We start from the raw sequence: 16,384 nt of genomic DNA on the forward strand, positions 1-16,384 counted from the left end.
GGGGACCCGGGGTGTGCGGAGGGGGCTGCCAGGGCTGACACAAGCAGCACATCTGCTCCCATACACTGGGGGAGGGGAAGGGACAACTCCGGCAGCAGGGAGGGAAGCAAAGGAAACCCAACTCCAACCTTGGCTCCAAAGCTACCCTCCCACCAGCTCCTCCTATGGAGCCAGGAGACCCTCTCCCCACGGCCTGGGAAGATGCCACGCTCCCAGTTTCCCTCCCGCTGCCCTGCCGGCAGGAGCAGCTGGCAGCCTGGAACATGGATGCAGAGGCGGGTGAGGGACAGGCAGGCAGACGCTGCCTTCTCCAGGGAGTTTCAGCTTGGCTCAGGAAATTAGAGGGTATTTTATATCACAGAGTCATGTCCTAGGAATGAAGGGAAGGTGGGGAATAAGAGAGTGTGCACAGGAGAGAAAGGAGGCCATAAACCCCGAGCTGCGGAGACGGCTGCGCCGTGTCAGAGCCCGGCTGCGCGCACATCACCAGCGCAGCTGCTCTGCTCCAGCCTCCCCGTTTCCCCTCGCTGGCCTCCAGCCTGGCTGAGGCTGCGGATACAAGCAAGTTTCCAGCTTCAGCCAGCTCTGGTCTCTCCTCAGCAGCATCCACTAGCCACAGCAAGGTCCCTGAGAAGGATTCTGATGGAATAATACAAGCCCAACGAAAGAAGAAATCCAAGAGGCATGGACAAAGGCTTCCACAGGATTTGAACCCCAGATTTGGAGGCAGGCTTGGTGCTCAGCAGCAATTACTGCTTGTCTCTGGCAGTCCTGTCCCTCAACTTGCCTAAGGGCATGCAGCAGGGAGGATGCTCAGAGAGAAGAAATACCACATGTGGTGGCAAACACAAAAGCTGGATATGGCATCAGAGGGGTCAGCACTAAGAAAGGAGGTAGGGATGGGGACCTCTCAAGCATGTTGGACAGCTTGATGGCCAGGATGAAAAATAGGGGACGTGCAAAGATTGAGAAGACAACTGAGCAGTGACAATTTCACACTAAAAAGATGCAAAGTGAGTAGAGCAGATGAAAGAAGCAAGATGTCTCCTCAATTACTAAGAGGAAAAATCCTTACAGAACAACAACGTTCTTTCCAACAGTGCAAAGCCCAGAAATTCAATTATAAACAATCTTCTGTTAGAACATTCCAGAAGTGCACAATTAGGTTGGTTATTCCTGTAACCTTAACAGCCTCCATCTCCTACAGCTCACAAAGGACAGACAAAAAACCATCAGGAGACACTTCTACCCAACAGCACAAGCTTCAGGGATTTACACACTAGAAAAGTGATCTCATTTCCAAGACCTGTAGTAAACTCCCCTTAGGGCAGGGATGTCCTGCTCCCAAATGATTGTATAGATTAACAATGCTGCATAGAAAAAGGAAGCACCTTCATGTTTTACTACCCAAATATGAGCACCTCCTGTCTCTAGAGCAAAACCCTGATCTCTTCTGTAAGAAAATGCTGAGGCACAGGGATGAGCTCTGCAGCCATTTCACCAGAAAACACCTCTATGCCTTGGGATTTCAATTGGGAAATACGTGCCTGTTACATTAACCCCAGACATGATATGTGTGTTTCCCAAGAGGATACAATCCACCCACAAGCTACAGGCCCAACCTCAGAATACACATGGCAGTGATTGCACGTGCATTGGTGAGACCTCAGGCTTTGCAGGCAAACAGGATGCATCAAACAGGATTAGAGGATTTGAGCTGTCTGTCTCTGGGTCTTTTTGGGTCTCCCTCACTGTATTTTCACCTCCTGTGCAAAGAGGAGGAGTACAAATCGCATGACACTGGGGTGAGAAGGGCTCTCTTGACTATAAACAGACTGTCACTCTCCCATTTAATTCCCCTTCTAAGCCCACAGACAGGATATTCTGCACTGCTCCTCTCTGCTGCAGCACAAGGTAAAAAGGGAAATACAGATTTGTAGATGGTTTCATTCTGTCAGACCTTCCTCCCCAGAGGAGCTGGTGTTCTCTTGTCTGTCCCTGCACCCTCTGTGAACATGAACTCCTTTACAAGCACTGTCTTTACCTGGTGTGCTTTTCAAGAATCAAGAAGCACAAAGCATCTGTTAGCAGCTGTCCTACTACCACAACAATAACACACCTCTGCATTTGTGCAGGAACAGCCACCCCTGCCCTCCTAACAAGTCCAGGGAGAATGGCAAGGACTCCTCAAATGTCATTCAATTTCAAGCTACTGCCTGCACTCCTCAAAAGTAGTAGGCTCTCTTGTTTTCAGAGAATGGTTTGGGCTGAAAAGGACCTTAAATATAATTTAGTCCCAATACCCCTACTATAGGCCTAGAGCCTACGTGAACCATGTTAACTTCTGAGTCCCACAGCCTCCTCATGCACCACCCCCAGCTTTCTGTGCTTTCCTCCCACGGCCAGTAAGACAACGGCTGAAAAGACATCCAAGATGCCAACTGCTGAGAAGCCCTCATCAACACATTTGCAATCACTCCACTGGACAAACACCAGGACAAGCAGAGTCCCTAGGTCTGGGTGATGCTTGGCTCCAGCTGGACGTGTGCTCAGTCCTACAGGCATCACTGGGTGGGAGATGACAGACATCAGACCTCCCAGTCACTAAGTTCAAACACTGGAAAAGGAAAAAAAAGGAAAGGCATTTAGGAAGGAGCCACCCAGGCTCAGAGGCCTGCCCAGGAGCAGCACTTATCAGAGCAAAGCTACAGACAGATTTCACGGTGAGTGCAGAGCCCTGGTGGCCCCTCCCACCCTGATCCCAGAGTGACCATCTGGCTGCAGCCCTGCTCTGCAAACAGGCCCGACAGGCCCGTCCTCCACCGACCGACCTGCACGGGGACTGCAGGAGGCACCTCCATGCTAATTAATCCTGCCCTACCCAAGCGATGCTTCCAACCTCCCAACCTCCGGAAGGACATTTACAGACATCATCAAAGGAAGCATTCTGCAGGCCCCTGAAGGTTCAGTGACACTTTCAGTCTCTTTGAATTGGAAATCAGGACAAACGGGAACTTCCAGCAGAAGCCAAGTCAGGTTCTTCATCCTACTAGTTCAATTTTAGCTCCTCAATAACTAAAAGCCTGCACAGTCCAACACAAAGATACAAGACAAGTGCAGGGACTCACTGTGAAAAAAAAAAAAAAAAAAAAATTGTGGTTAAACATCTGCAGAAATGACCTTCAGGGAATGGAGACAATTCCACAGATATAATAACAGTGGCCAAAAGCTGGGCTTGTATTCAGGGTGGGAGAGGAAACAGGCCCAAAAAGCCCCCAACCAGAGATGGGTATGAGACAGGGTAAAATCCTGATGTGGATGCTGTGGTTCACACTAATGTGAGACAGCAAGCACACCGGAGGAAGGAGGCCTGGTCTGCTGTGACACTTTGCTCCATCTGGACACAGACAAGCTGCAAAACACCAGCTCCTGCCGCAGAGGGAAAGAGAGAGAGGTGAAAAGAGTGCAGAGGTGGACAAAGGGTTTATCTGGCTACTGCTGGTAACTAAATGCAAAGGACAACACCAGCTTATCAAGAACCTTGTGAATGAGGTGTTTGGGCCCCACGGGGAGCTCCTTGCAACCCCAGTGAGTGAGAAATCACTCCCCCCATTTCCAGGCTGGCTAGAAGAGCAACAGCCTCCCCTGCAATGTCCAGGGATTTCACACTGGTCAAGACGACTGTGAGGAGCTGTAAAGAGCCCCAAGTTCTAATGGGGGGACAACAGTGTGATGTTTGCACATAAACCACAACCAAGGGAGATGGCCATGATGCCTGTGAAGGCTCTGCTTGCACAATGAGGAATTCAAGACCAGGCCTTCCTTTTCTGGCCCTCAGCTGAGGGACACCAAGTCAGTCCTGCTTTTTCTAACAGCAAGCGAGGCTCCTGCCAAGAAAGCGCTGCTGCTGTGGAATGTGCTGGGCCAGCAGTACAGCTCATTCCTGGAAAAGCATCAACTCAGCGGGAGAGCAAGGAGAGGAGAAGAGGGGGAAATTAGGAAGAGGGGGAGGGTGGGAAACAAAGTCTGAAAGCTTGGACTTCCACACCTGGGGAAGCAGAGAGCAGTCTGCTCACCAGCACCTCCAGTCACAGGCTGCCAGCACAGCAGTCCTGCCCAGCACCAGCCCTATGCTCTAGGACCACCCCTCTACAAGCCAGATACCTCCAGAGCAGGTCTGGGACCACACAGACCAAGCCTGTGGGGAAGAGGAGTAAGGTTCATTCCCCCCCATCATGTTAATAATTAATTGAATTTAATGACAGATCTCCATGAGGAGATGACAAAACAGGCTCCACATGTGTCCTGTCCTCAAGACACTGACCAGCTCACTTTACTCTCTCCTTGCATAAACAATTTTGCAAGAGTGTCCCCAGGAAAGCGGCTCAACCTCCTACCCGATGGGAAGGGGTCTTGAGGCATGACAGGCTGTAGATGGCTGCACCTACTCTGCCACATCCAGCTGGGCTGCCATCAGCAATAGCACTGCCAGCTGGGTCTGCAAGACACACAGAGAACCCCCATAAAACCAACAGGCAGTTAATAAAGCTCACAACAAACTTTGACCACAAAACATTTGCCAAAAACAATGAAAAGGACTCATGCAAAGAAGTGCCTTTTTAGTGTCACAACAGCTGCATGGTGGCAAAGACAGAACTTCGTCCCTGATCCCAAGCTATTGCAGTACTCTGAAAAATGGGCAAACACTGATACTGCATCCCTCTGGTCCTAAAATGCAGGAGGCAGAAGAGAGTATGAAGGATCTGAACATTCATAAGAAACTTTTCTGACTATTATTAGGCCAGGGACACTCATTCTTTTTCTTTCTCATCTGCTTTTGACGGTGTCATGCAGTGGATGGTATAAAAAAACAGCAAATAGAGCACGTTTTAGTAGCCTTTTATATAATTCATCAATTTCACTAACACCAATCTTATTCACCAAACTCAATTCAAGACATAGGGCCAAACCCTTGAATACAACAAGTAACCTACCAAGCATTCTTTACCAAGTCATCCAGGCTTGCCCTCCAGCCAACAACCCAGCAAGCATGAAAATACTGTTCAGCTGCTGGGAGAAAGACAAGAAAGGTGCTCCAGTCTTAGCCAAACCAAGCATGTGCTGGCACACAACCTACTCAACTAGAGGTCCAGAAAGCAGATGAAAACAACGTAGTAGGACTCAATACATTATTGCAAATTAAAAGTCTTCACAGTTTCCATGTACAGAATTCAGTTCAGGTCCTACCAAGATTCACCTCTACACTAGGAATCATCCTCCTTTTCACAAAGAGGGGAAACTTCCCCTCAGTTTAGAAGAGGACAGTGTTTTGGATCACTGTAGCACCAGATCCAACTGCTGCTTTTCTTTACCACTGTGAACTCCTGGACCTGACCCAGTCACATACCATGCAAAACCTCCCACCTGCTGTCTGACAATGCACCAAAGGCTGAATAATGGCCATTGACCTCCAGAAATCACCATCACATGACATGAAATGTTCCTCTTCTGGGGAGTCTCAAAGTCACAACTGCCAACTCCTAGGATGGAAGAGTGCAGTGGAAGACTGCACAACTGTCTACAAGTCTGAAAATATCTCATGAGCTTGGTAACTGCATTGAACTGGTCATTCTACACATTAACTATTCCCAAAGGCAGTCCAGAAATATTCATCAAATGTTATTACTGCAATAGGGCCATTTCCTGTGTCTGTGGATCTGCTAGTAAGTCAAGTTACAAGACCACCCTGATTCTGAGCTTCCTAATTATCTGCTGATATCAAGTTCCTTTGAAGCATCTCTCCTGTAAGTTACATGTAGAATGACCACACTTACTGCCTGCACCAACCAGAAGCACAGCTGGACCCTAGAGTCAACATGGCCAGACACAGTCCCCACCTCAAATCTACAAACCTTTCTACATGGCACAGCTGAGTCAGACCCAGCTCCAACATCATGCACACCAGCAGAGATGTTACACACCTTGTGCTAGTTTGGAACTGCCCCAAGGAAACCCAAAGCTTACCCTAAACTGATGTAGATGTTGACATCCTCAAAGTTCCCTGACACTTTCAGGACTAGACAAGGAATAATCTTAGAGTTTTCCCAAGTCTAACCTTTTGGTCCCAGCTGAAACAACACATTTTTAATCTAGAAGAAAAATCCACCTCACAGGATCCCCTTTAGGACCTAAAGGTGCATTTACCAGCTCAAGGTCTAAGGCAGGTTTGCCATAAGGGACTCAGCTCTGCAGCCAGAACCATGAAAATCCATCCTTCTCAGAGCCACAAAAACCAATAAGAAAACTCAAATGAACACAGTGAACACCTAGCAAGGCTTCATGCATTAAGGCCCTGTATGGATTTCCAGTATGACACAGCCCCAGCTGGGCCCACACGCAAGTCTGTGTGAATGGCACTAACAGACTGGTTGAGCTAGGCAGGGCTGAATGAACTGGGACAGCTGGTTAGCTCTATGCAAACACAAGTATGGAGTTTGCATAACCATCACAGCTTCTGGAAAAAGCTTCAGTTTGAAAAGCTGCTGCACCCCAGGGCCAACCAGGCAACAGCCATCGGCACTGCAGCAACTTTCTCCTTGCCCTGATGGCATTGGGCCACCAAGCCAAGGTTGTCACCTGCTGCTGACACTGCTCTAGATGTCAACAACAGCACAATGCAGTGTACAGGGTACAACCTATTTGCTCGCAGATGAGACACAAAAAGACTGTGGGTAGGTGGTCAGAGTAATGCTGAGGGAAAGAGTTGAAGCCCAGGCAGGGGGAAGTTACTGCACTAACACCAGCTTCCCTGCTCTCATAATCCATGCAGAGCAAAGCTCCTGAAACACTGACCCCTCTGGCAGGGTCTCAGTGTCCCCAGAACCAGCCTGTAGCTACCAGCAAACAAGGAAAAATCCACAAACTCTGTTACCCAGACCCAGAACTCCCACCCTATCACAGAGGCAGCTGCCAGTGATCAGAGGGTCCACGTAGCAAACAAATTCCTCTCCAAACTCCAGGGGCAGGTCAAAAACCAGCAGAGGAAAGACCTTTCCACACAGCAGCCAGTGACAGCTCTCCCAGAAACAGTTTTGCTCCAAGTCATGTGAGGAAGCCTTTCCCACTCCAGCTTCTGTCTTCAGCCAGAACCAGAAGGACAGACTCCCACTGCAGCAACTCAGTCACTGCTCACACTGCATCTTCTTTTCCTCAGCTCTAATATCCTAACAAATTTTAGCCAACACGACACAAGGTCAGATACCCCAGTGAGGAAATAATCACCACAAGGGATTTAGTGGAGTAGGGTACCCAAATGCTGCTTCTGCTGCCTTCCATATGCTAGCTGTGGAAAAAAACAATGCCTCTGGCATGTCCCCTTTAATAAATAACTGATACAACAACCACAACAGTCCCAAACCTCCACTGTGATACAGAATTACACAGCACAGGAAGGTCAGCACCAGGCATCTCTGCCTGCCAAAGCCTCCCGAGAGTTCCAGCCCATTCCTGGATGGGTTTAATATTAGTGCTACAGTAGCAACAACATAGCAATGGAAACAAGTGAAACCACGGGCTTTGGGGCTCAGAGAAACACTAATGCTTCAGCTCTGCAAGCTAATGCACTCCTCTGGGACAGTGATATTCACAGCCCAAAAGCTCACTCTCTCCTAAGGCCACCATGGCATTACACAGATAAGCACATGGACAAAGCAGACAAAGTCACAGAGATTAGACTAATTCCCCTATTTGTACCTTATTGAAACGCTTTCCAAAAAGCCTTTACAAAAGGATTTGGTCCAAAAATTTCCAACAGCAGCCACCAGCAGGATTAAGTTTTACTTAACTTGCCAGCTGCTGCCTAACAAGCCAGCACCAGCGGGACAAACAGTATTGTAGCCACGTGGTGCCATATCCCCCTTCTGGAAAACAACAATCCATCCAGCACAGGTCAGAAGGCCAGGCTCTGAATAACAAACAAGGGATGGAGAGAGGAGGAAATCAATAGGAAACACCAAAAACACACAGCCCTGACTGCTGCCTCATTAGATGTGCAGCACGATGCAAAGCTGGTGCAACATGAAGGCAATTTCCTGTGAACTCAGTATCTGTTGGCTCTGCAAGCCCAGCTCCTCTTCATGGACTTTTTCACAGATCAAATATCTTAAACCACAACATTGTTTTATCTGTTTGGATGCAGTCAAGGGTGGAGGAGTAGCAATTCATTACAGCAGGTACCCTCGGCTCAGAACAGTTCAGCAACTGCCATACACACATGCAAGAGGCTTCCCAACCCTTCAAGTACACTGAGCTCAAAAAGGACTTCAGGAATTTCAACTATGCTCCCTACACCTCTACATATACAGCTTTCAAGTCTAGATGAAGGGCCTAATGCCCAACCTGACAGAGGATTGAAGCCAAACCCATGTGTGCAGCAGAAAAGCTGTGAGGGAAAACAGATTTTCTTTGCTTATATTCACAGACACTTTTTTCCTGAGCATCCCCATGTGCATAGTGATGGGTGGCTGCCTCCACCTTCAAGAATTCACAACTGCTAGGAGACCAGGTGAAGAAATCACAGGATAAAAAGGCCAGAAGCCTGATGGAGAAGAGGGACTTACTGAAAGCCCAGTCCTCCAAGCATAATGACTTTAGGCTCATGGACCATCTACCTTCACCCCTACACACCAGCATCTTCCTTCTCAGAATCCATTATGAAACACTTCCTCCCAGCAACATCCTGCTCCCACTGCAGCCATGTAGGAAGGAACACCACTGCTTGTACTACCACCCAGAACACCCAGTACCCACTGTCTGGGTGAGCCAATGTCTGGGATTTAGGAATGGCAAAGTTCTAGATGAAATTCTGAAGTTCACTTGAGGAAAAAGATGTATCTCAGCAGGAACCAGAAAACTGAGCAGTGAGGCCACCACTATCATCCCATACAGCAAAAAATGCTCAGGTTGTGACCCAAATTGTGGTGATTTATGAGCCATTTTTTATGGCATTTTGCCTTGATTTCCAAGACTGAGCTATGCTGGAGCACAGCTGTACCACAGTCGGGGCACACTGATTTACTTTGTGGCAATTTCTGAGACATCCAGGAAGTTTTTGCTCTGTGCTGGAATGTGGAGGACCAGAGTCCTCTGGATGATTTTAGAACACTGAACTGCACCAAAACAGCTGCATTCACATGGTTGAGTAAAGATTTCTTGACCTTTCTTTTTTTCCTCTTTTTTTTTTTTTTTTTCAGAAATGACAAAAAGGGCTTAAAATTAAGAAACATTCCCATCAAACACATAACTGAAAACAATGCTTCTCCAAGAAAAATGCTGGCTTCAACCTAACACCATATTTTGGAAGAAAACACATTCAGTCAAAAAAATTTTCTGGCCAGTTCTGGCTGCAAACTAGTTCAATAGCTGTTGTAAAGCTTCATTGTCTGCATAGGACACACAAGGCCTTAGGGAAATTGGTCTGCAGTATGATTTGGCTAACTTGGCTTTCCCAACACCACCCCTGGGCAAAGAAACCAGGCTGTGACTGCCATCCAATGTGGCCTTCAGAGCACAGCTCCAACCACAACTGAGAATGCTGGACACCTACAGAGTCAGTAATAGCTGGGTCTGAACAGCAGGACACACAGAGCCAGGCACAGACAAAACAGTGCAGGGAAGCAGGGAATACTGTTAACTAACCAGCTCCATCTTCACCTCAGCCCTGGCACTGCTGTAGCCCCCACCACAACCACCACAACACTTGGAAACGGCCTCCAGCAGCAGCTGCAGCCAGAAATCAGCTCCAGTGTCCATGGGCCACCCCCAGCACAGGCAGCATTACAGGAACTCCCCACCACAAATGCAGACAGTGGTTAGCAGCTCTCTGTCAAATCCTCAGCAGCTCAGGAGACAGAGGCTGTAGTAACTTACATGCAAAATGTCTGAAGAAACTGCTGGTGGGCCCTTGCTAACCAGGGCAGCCCAGCTCACAGCAGGCATGGAAACACATCCTCTGGAGCACAACAGATGGGGTGCTGTGGCCTCTCACGTGTAAAGTGCTCCCCTCCACACAGAATGCACAGGGACTGACCAGAAACTGGAAAAAAGTAATGACCACTTTCCAGTAGGGCCAGTGCTGTCACTTAGACCACCACAAAGGACATGAACATGCAAGGGAGTTGTGTAGGCCCTTTCACTTATAAACTTCTTGCCAACCTCTCCCAGCATGAAATTCATGCTGACATGGAAGCAGTCTCCACCAGGGGGATGGGACAGGCAAAGGTCTTCTGGAGACAGCAAAAGTTTCCAATTAAAAAAAAAATTAAAAGTTCCCAAAATCAAAATAAAACAACTCCCTCAACATATGCTACAAAGAGCTGGCAGGAGAGGCAGGGGCACCATGCCAGTGCTCACCACTGCTTAGAAATTGACACTGCTTATTAAGTTTAGGATCCTTTCCCCAGCTCCCAGTATTTCCAGCCAGAAGGACAGTCACCGCTGGTATCAATTTCAAAAAGACCCTGCAATAAAAATAAATCACTCAGCCTTTCAGAGAGCATCAGCGCGTTTCCTCATGCACATGTGCAGAGATGAGGCCGCCAAATACCAACGGCATCCGACCCCTACACTGGGAATTCCAGCAGCGCCCGCTTTGTTCTGCCTCCAGAGCACTGTCCTAATCACTGCTCATACCCGGCTCTGGAGAGCAGGTGATAATTAAGCAGGTCTGGATAAGATACTGCGCCAGTGATTAGCTGGATACCAATTTTCACTTCGCAGCTGAGACCAAGGAATCGTTCAGAACAGCTATGAAACTGAAATTGAAATGGAGACCTGCAAGAGGGAGAAACCAGCAGTGGCAGGAGGAGCAGCACCATCCCACAGCTGTACCTCAGATCACTGGTGTTCTCCCAGCAGTGCAGAACCAGCAGGATGGGGAGGGAGGGTGGTCCCCTTGCAGGAGAATGGGGCCTTTCTGCTCTCCAGTCTGAAAGAGGGGAGGTGGCCAAGTGAAGATAAGCAAAATGATCAAAGTGATTTCTTCACAGGCTAAAAATTCAAACTTCCAAGCACTCCACAATTTATGGAAGGACAAGGCAGAACTTCAGACCAGGTGCTAAGGATCTACCTGGACACAAATTGCACTCATTAAACTGCTCTGAAAAGTTTAGCTTAAACTTTAGCATGCCCCTGTGGGAACACATTTTGATCAATAGAAAATGAGCAGTATCAATAAGAAACAGAAAATTAATCAAAAGAAATCGCATTTCAGCTGATGTAATATTCTCTGAATTGTACCAGATGAAAAGACAAATCTCTAGTTCATCTGAGGCAAATGCACAATACTTGGCTGGTAAGCAGTCCATGCTTCCCAGGTACATTTGTCATGATGGACTTGGGTAGGAGACAACACTTTACATATGACTGAAGCACCAGCATGGTTGATCCCTTCCCAACTGCACAGGTACACAGAAAAATGTACAGTCCTGTTCTTTACCACCTCTATGGAACTCTGTCATGCTAAGAGCCACACAAATGTTCACAAGGCACAGTTGGAAATTCCATGTTATGGATTGAGAAAAAAACAAATTAAAAAGTCTGCTCAAAATCCCATGGAAAACCTGGGGAAAGTCTGATGGAGAATATGGATCTCACAAGCAGTCACAGCACGGCACTGATCTAAGCACACAGCTCTTACCTGTGAAACACTGAATGAAAAGATTCAAGCTGCAGGAAGAAAACTTTCTTCTCTAATGAGTGCAATGTTAGCAGCCAAGGGTAGTTCCACACTTCATGGTGAGACACATCCACACAAAGCACCTCAGGTCCAAGAAGAGTCTACCACGTATGTGCACTTCCACACTCACATCATCCATCAGCTGACCTTCATGTGCCTCCACTCCTGGGATTAGCAACACACAAAGCCAACAAGGCACAGATATCTGCACCCTGTAATGTACAGCTGTAGCCCACTGCATCAGGAACAAAACCCTGCAGCCTTCCTGCTGTTCACAACTCCTCTCCCCAGGACCACGTACATGAATTCTCATTTCTCTTCCTTGCCACCCAGAAGTGACACCACTCTGAGATCTTAATTATTTGAAGCTGAGCTCTAACTCCTGTCATAGCCCAACAACTCCACAGCCACCCAGGGGAACCCCAGTTCACATTTCTAAGGAGATGTAAACACTGAAGCTGCTCTATCACAACTCTGATTCTCAGAGCAAACAAATATTAACAAGATAAACAAAAGAATGAAAAATCCCACACACCAAGACTGAGGCTATAATACTGCCTTGGGGATGGGGTAAGCTGAAGGGAATACCAGGCTGAAGATCCACAGCCTGGAAAAAAGGAGGAAGAGTGAGAAAGATTCAGACTGGGCAGAGATGAGAGGAAACATTAGACATCCTGCTCCAGCTGGCTCTGGAAGGTGAGATGCCTCTCTTCCTAATAACAGATGAGAGGAAAAGTTTGTTTTATGCCACAGGGATCCTGCAGAAGGTCCAAAGTAGAACCATGGGACCTGTAGGCTTCTTCCTCATTTATCATTTATTTAGATGCTCTAAGGCCATCTACTTCATCTCTCATTGAGGGGGCTTTAATCTGGGTCCTACTCCTGGACACTGCCCAGCTGACACAGCAGCCCAGCACAAATCAGGCAGAAAGCAACCTGAGGGAATCCCCTCAGGGAAGGAGCTGAGAGGAATAAGTGTGTGAGAGAGAGAAACACTTTTCCCTGTCACACAGCTTCTGAATGCCACCATTGTTAACCTCCTTCTAGTTTTCACTAATTGCCCATGCATTTACAGTCAAGCAGCCAAGGTGCCTCCTGCCCTTCTGTCTGATTCTCTCTGCAGGCCAATGGCTTGCTTTCTCATGGACATCAATTACTAGAGATCATGAAAATTTTCAGCTGGACTTGATAATCTTAAAGGTCTTTTCAAACAGAAGTGATCCTTTGATTCTATTTTGTGTGCTGCCTGGGGCTTCAGGGCTACTCAGAGACAAGGCTGCAGCTGGACTGCTCTGGTTGCTCCCACCATGTTCCAGTCAACCACCAGCATGTTCTTCAGCTCTCTGGAAGGCAGCAGAGACAGCTTTCCTAATGAAGCATGGTGACACCACAAGAGGCTTGCTCTCTCTGTCACTCTTCAGGACTTGCACATGCTGCTCCAACTGCACAACTCATTGTCCAGGACTTCTCCAAGGAACAGGCTGCCCACAAACAACCCCAACCTCCTCTCAGCTGCACCTTCCCTTCCAGAGCAGTTTATGCTTTTCAAACAAATTAGCTGGTCACAACAAAAATCTCATCCCATGCATTTCTGACATAACTGATCTTGTGGTGTCTTCCCGAGTGATTTTCCCCTCTCCCTGCAATCACTCACCATAACTCCCTATGCTGCTTTATCGTTGAGTTTTGTTAATCTATCATCCACCTCCTCTTATAGAACCTTAAAGAGATAGAGGATGAAAAGGCACAGCACAAAACTTCACTGCCACCAGACCCCTCTTTCCAATGCAAGACACTGCTATTTATTACTAAACTTTGTTTATAGTTGCACACTCTCCCACCCACATGGCAATGTTTCATTCAAGACAAGTTTGAATTCACTTCAAGAACGTTTCAAAGGATCCCAAAGCATTTGTTTACAAACAGCATGCATGGAGAATTCACTTCTCCCACCAGTGAACATGGTCCCCTCAGAGACAGGGAGAGGCAGCTGTTTCATAGCACCCAACGCTACTCAACAGCTGAGGGACAGGAAACGATCCACGGACAACTGATATTGCTGAGAAAATTCATGGAAAACGAGGGCTGGACGCTCCTACTTGCCAGGAGAGAACGGGGAAGCTTCTGAAGACTAAAGCTCTCCACTGGGTCAGGAAGAATTTATGGAGCCAAAGCATCCCAGACTGTGGTCAAAGGAGTGACTCCAAATTTCAAGCCTCATCTGAAAGCTGGCACCTCCCAAACTAACGGGACCTGGGCACTGGGATAATTTGGCTGAGGAGGGGAGAGCACCCCCTGCTGAGGCAGCCACACAGATCTCATCCAAGCCCCAAAGAGGCCCAGCCCTGTTCAACATGGGGTACAAGCCAAAATCACAGCCTAGCGAGGAATTTGGTGCAGCAAGAAGACACTGAGAAGATCACAGAACTGAAAACACTTTGCAATCCCAGCTCCATACACAAGACCCACTGTAAACCCTAAATCTTCAGAGGAGGAAGGATCACACAATTCCTTCAAAGACCAAAGTCCTAGGAATGGTAAAGAGTCACATGTTGTAGAAACCATGAGGGTCCCAGGATGGAAAGAGAAGTCCTCAAAAAGGCTAAAGGAAAGTCAGATGTAGGAAATCTGGACAAATCAGAATGAGGATAAAGGGTTTTACAGGGAGCTGGTTTTACATGGTACTTGCTTCCTAGAACAGTAATCAACTTCATACAGGTAGGAGAAAGCAGGGGATCCCCAGGAGATCAGTGAGTACAACATCCAAACAAGGGACAGAACACACCTTCTCACCTCTAAAGAGCCACCTGTGATGGGAGGAACCAAAGGACATCACAAAAGAAGTGATGGAAAAACCAGTGTTGGAAGAGAGCTGCCTTGCAGGAGATGGGATATGAGGTAGGGCTGTATCCCTCTTCCATACCAGAGACTGAGCACAGGAAATCTCCCTTTGGGGATGGGAACAGTGGGTCTTACACACACCCCATGCTAAGAGAGGGGCAGCACGTGGAGAGCTTTCATTCCTTCTCCATGGAGGCAGGGCAGGACTAAACTGGTCCTCTCTACGCATTCTTCCCAAAAATGAGATGTGGAGGACAAAGCTGCCAAAATGGATGTCCCTCCCCAAAATGGATGGCCGGAGAACAAAACTGTCCCCAAATCCACTTTGTGGAAAGGGGTGATGAGGTGGCACAACCTCCGCACTCTTTTGGAGGAGGGAGCAAGGGGCACTTTCCCCAGGCAGGCACAGTGGGAGATGCCCAGGCCCTTTTGGTGGGGAATGATGTTCCTGGGCAGGATGCAACCTGGAGATGCCACTCTAGACACCCCAATGTGGGATGCATGGGAGATACCACCTCAGGCAAGGTGTTGGCCAAACATCCTGAGTTCGGGGAGGGGGTGACCCTCAGATGGAGATGATGGTCTCCTCCAAGGTGCCTCTGGCACCCAAAGCAGGGTATCACCAGCGTCCCCACTGAGAAGTTAGAATGGGGCAGCTTCTCCAGAGCTGATCATGCGAGGATGTGGGGCAGTCCCCGGAGGCAGCACCCAGGGACAAAGAACCCCAGAGAATGTGCAGAGGGGTTATCACCACCAGCCTCCCACAGATGGGGTCCTGGGGGCAGAGGGTGCGTCCCCCCAGACAGACCGCAAGGGGATCCCCATCCCATCCTCTCCAAGGAAAGGCAGCGGGGATGGAGGATGGATCGGGCCGGGCACGAGAGGGGCGCTCCCACCGCAGGGGCCCCGGCCCCGCCGTGCCGGGGGCGCTCCGAGGCCGAGGGGACGGCCAGCCCCGGCCCCGGCCCCGCGAGGGGCGGGAGCTCCCGGCCGCCCCCCCCCGCTCCCCGGGGAGGCCCACGGGGCCCGGGCTCCACGCGTGGCCCCGGGGGACCGGGCCCGGGCCCGCGCTCACCCGAAGTCGTCGTCCATGGACTTGAAGTAGAACTTGTAGTTGGGGCGATTGAGGAGCCCCTTGAAGTCGCCGAGGGTGACGCGCTCGGCCGGGATCGGCAGCTTCACCAGGTACGGCGTCTCCTGCTCGTCCAGGTGGTAAATGATCTTGGTCTCGGCCGCCGCCATGGCGCCCCTGCCCGGCCGCCAGGCCCCCTCCTGCGCCTCCGCCGCCTCCTGCGCCCCGGCCCGGACCCCCGGACCCGGCCCGGCCCCCGCCCGCGCCCCGGCCCGGCTGCGGCCTCCGCACGCCCGGTCCCCCCGCGCCCCTTGTTCTCCGGGTCCCAGCGCCGCCCGGCTGCACGGCGCAGGCTCGGCCCCGGCCGGCCCCGCCCCGCCCGCCGTCCCGGCCCCGCCGGAACCGGAACCGGCGCCCCGCGGGGCCACGGCGCGGAGCGGGACCGGCTCCGCACCGGGACCGGGCTCGGCGGGCAGCCCGGGAGATTGGCCCACATCCCGCCAGGATGCTGGCCCGCACCCTGCCCCCGAGCCAGATCCCCATCGATAGGAGACCCCCATTCGCTGGACCTGCCCCTCTCATTTGGACCGGACCCCCTGATCCCCCCGCGCTGCTGCTGTGCCCCGTGTGGGTGCACGGCCCCTGGGACCGCGCATCTCCAGCCCAACCCTGCTGGGTGCGTTGGGGTTTATACTTTACATCCTCCTATCCACAGCCTGGTACTGCCCATGCACACA

The 16,384-nt window shown here is 49.8% G+C and overlaps 1 protein-coding gene across 4 annotated transcripts in view; it reads right to left on the minus strand.

Annotated features, from left to right (window-relative positions):
- Window positions 1-15,985, minus strand: part of DVL3 (dishevelled segment polarity protein 3) — a 32,748-nt gene extending 16,763 nt beyond the window's left edge. For 3 of the 4 annotated variants that reach the window (XM_079314761.1, XM_079314762.1, XM_079314760.1), the window contains exon 1: window positions 15,651-15,951. In XM_079314761.1, the coding sequence (XP_079170887.1) occupies window positions 15,651-15,817 (167 nt within the window). In that variant the 5' untranslated portion in view covers window positions 15,818-15,951. Of the gene's footprint in view, window positions 1-15,650 lie in introns of all 4 variants that reach the window. The other variant, XM_079314764.1, reaches the window with a different exon arrangement.
- Between the last annotated feature and the right edge of the window lie 399 nt (window positions 15,986-16,384).

The sequence above is a fragment of the Erithacus rubecula genome (genome assembly GCF_903797595.1).
Source record: "Erithacus rubecula genome assembly, chromosome: 11".
NCBI classification, from domain to species: domain Eukaryota; kingdom Metazoa; phylum Chordata; class Aves; order Passeriformes; family Muscicapidae; genus Erithacus; species Erithacus rubecula.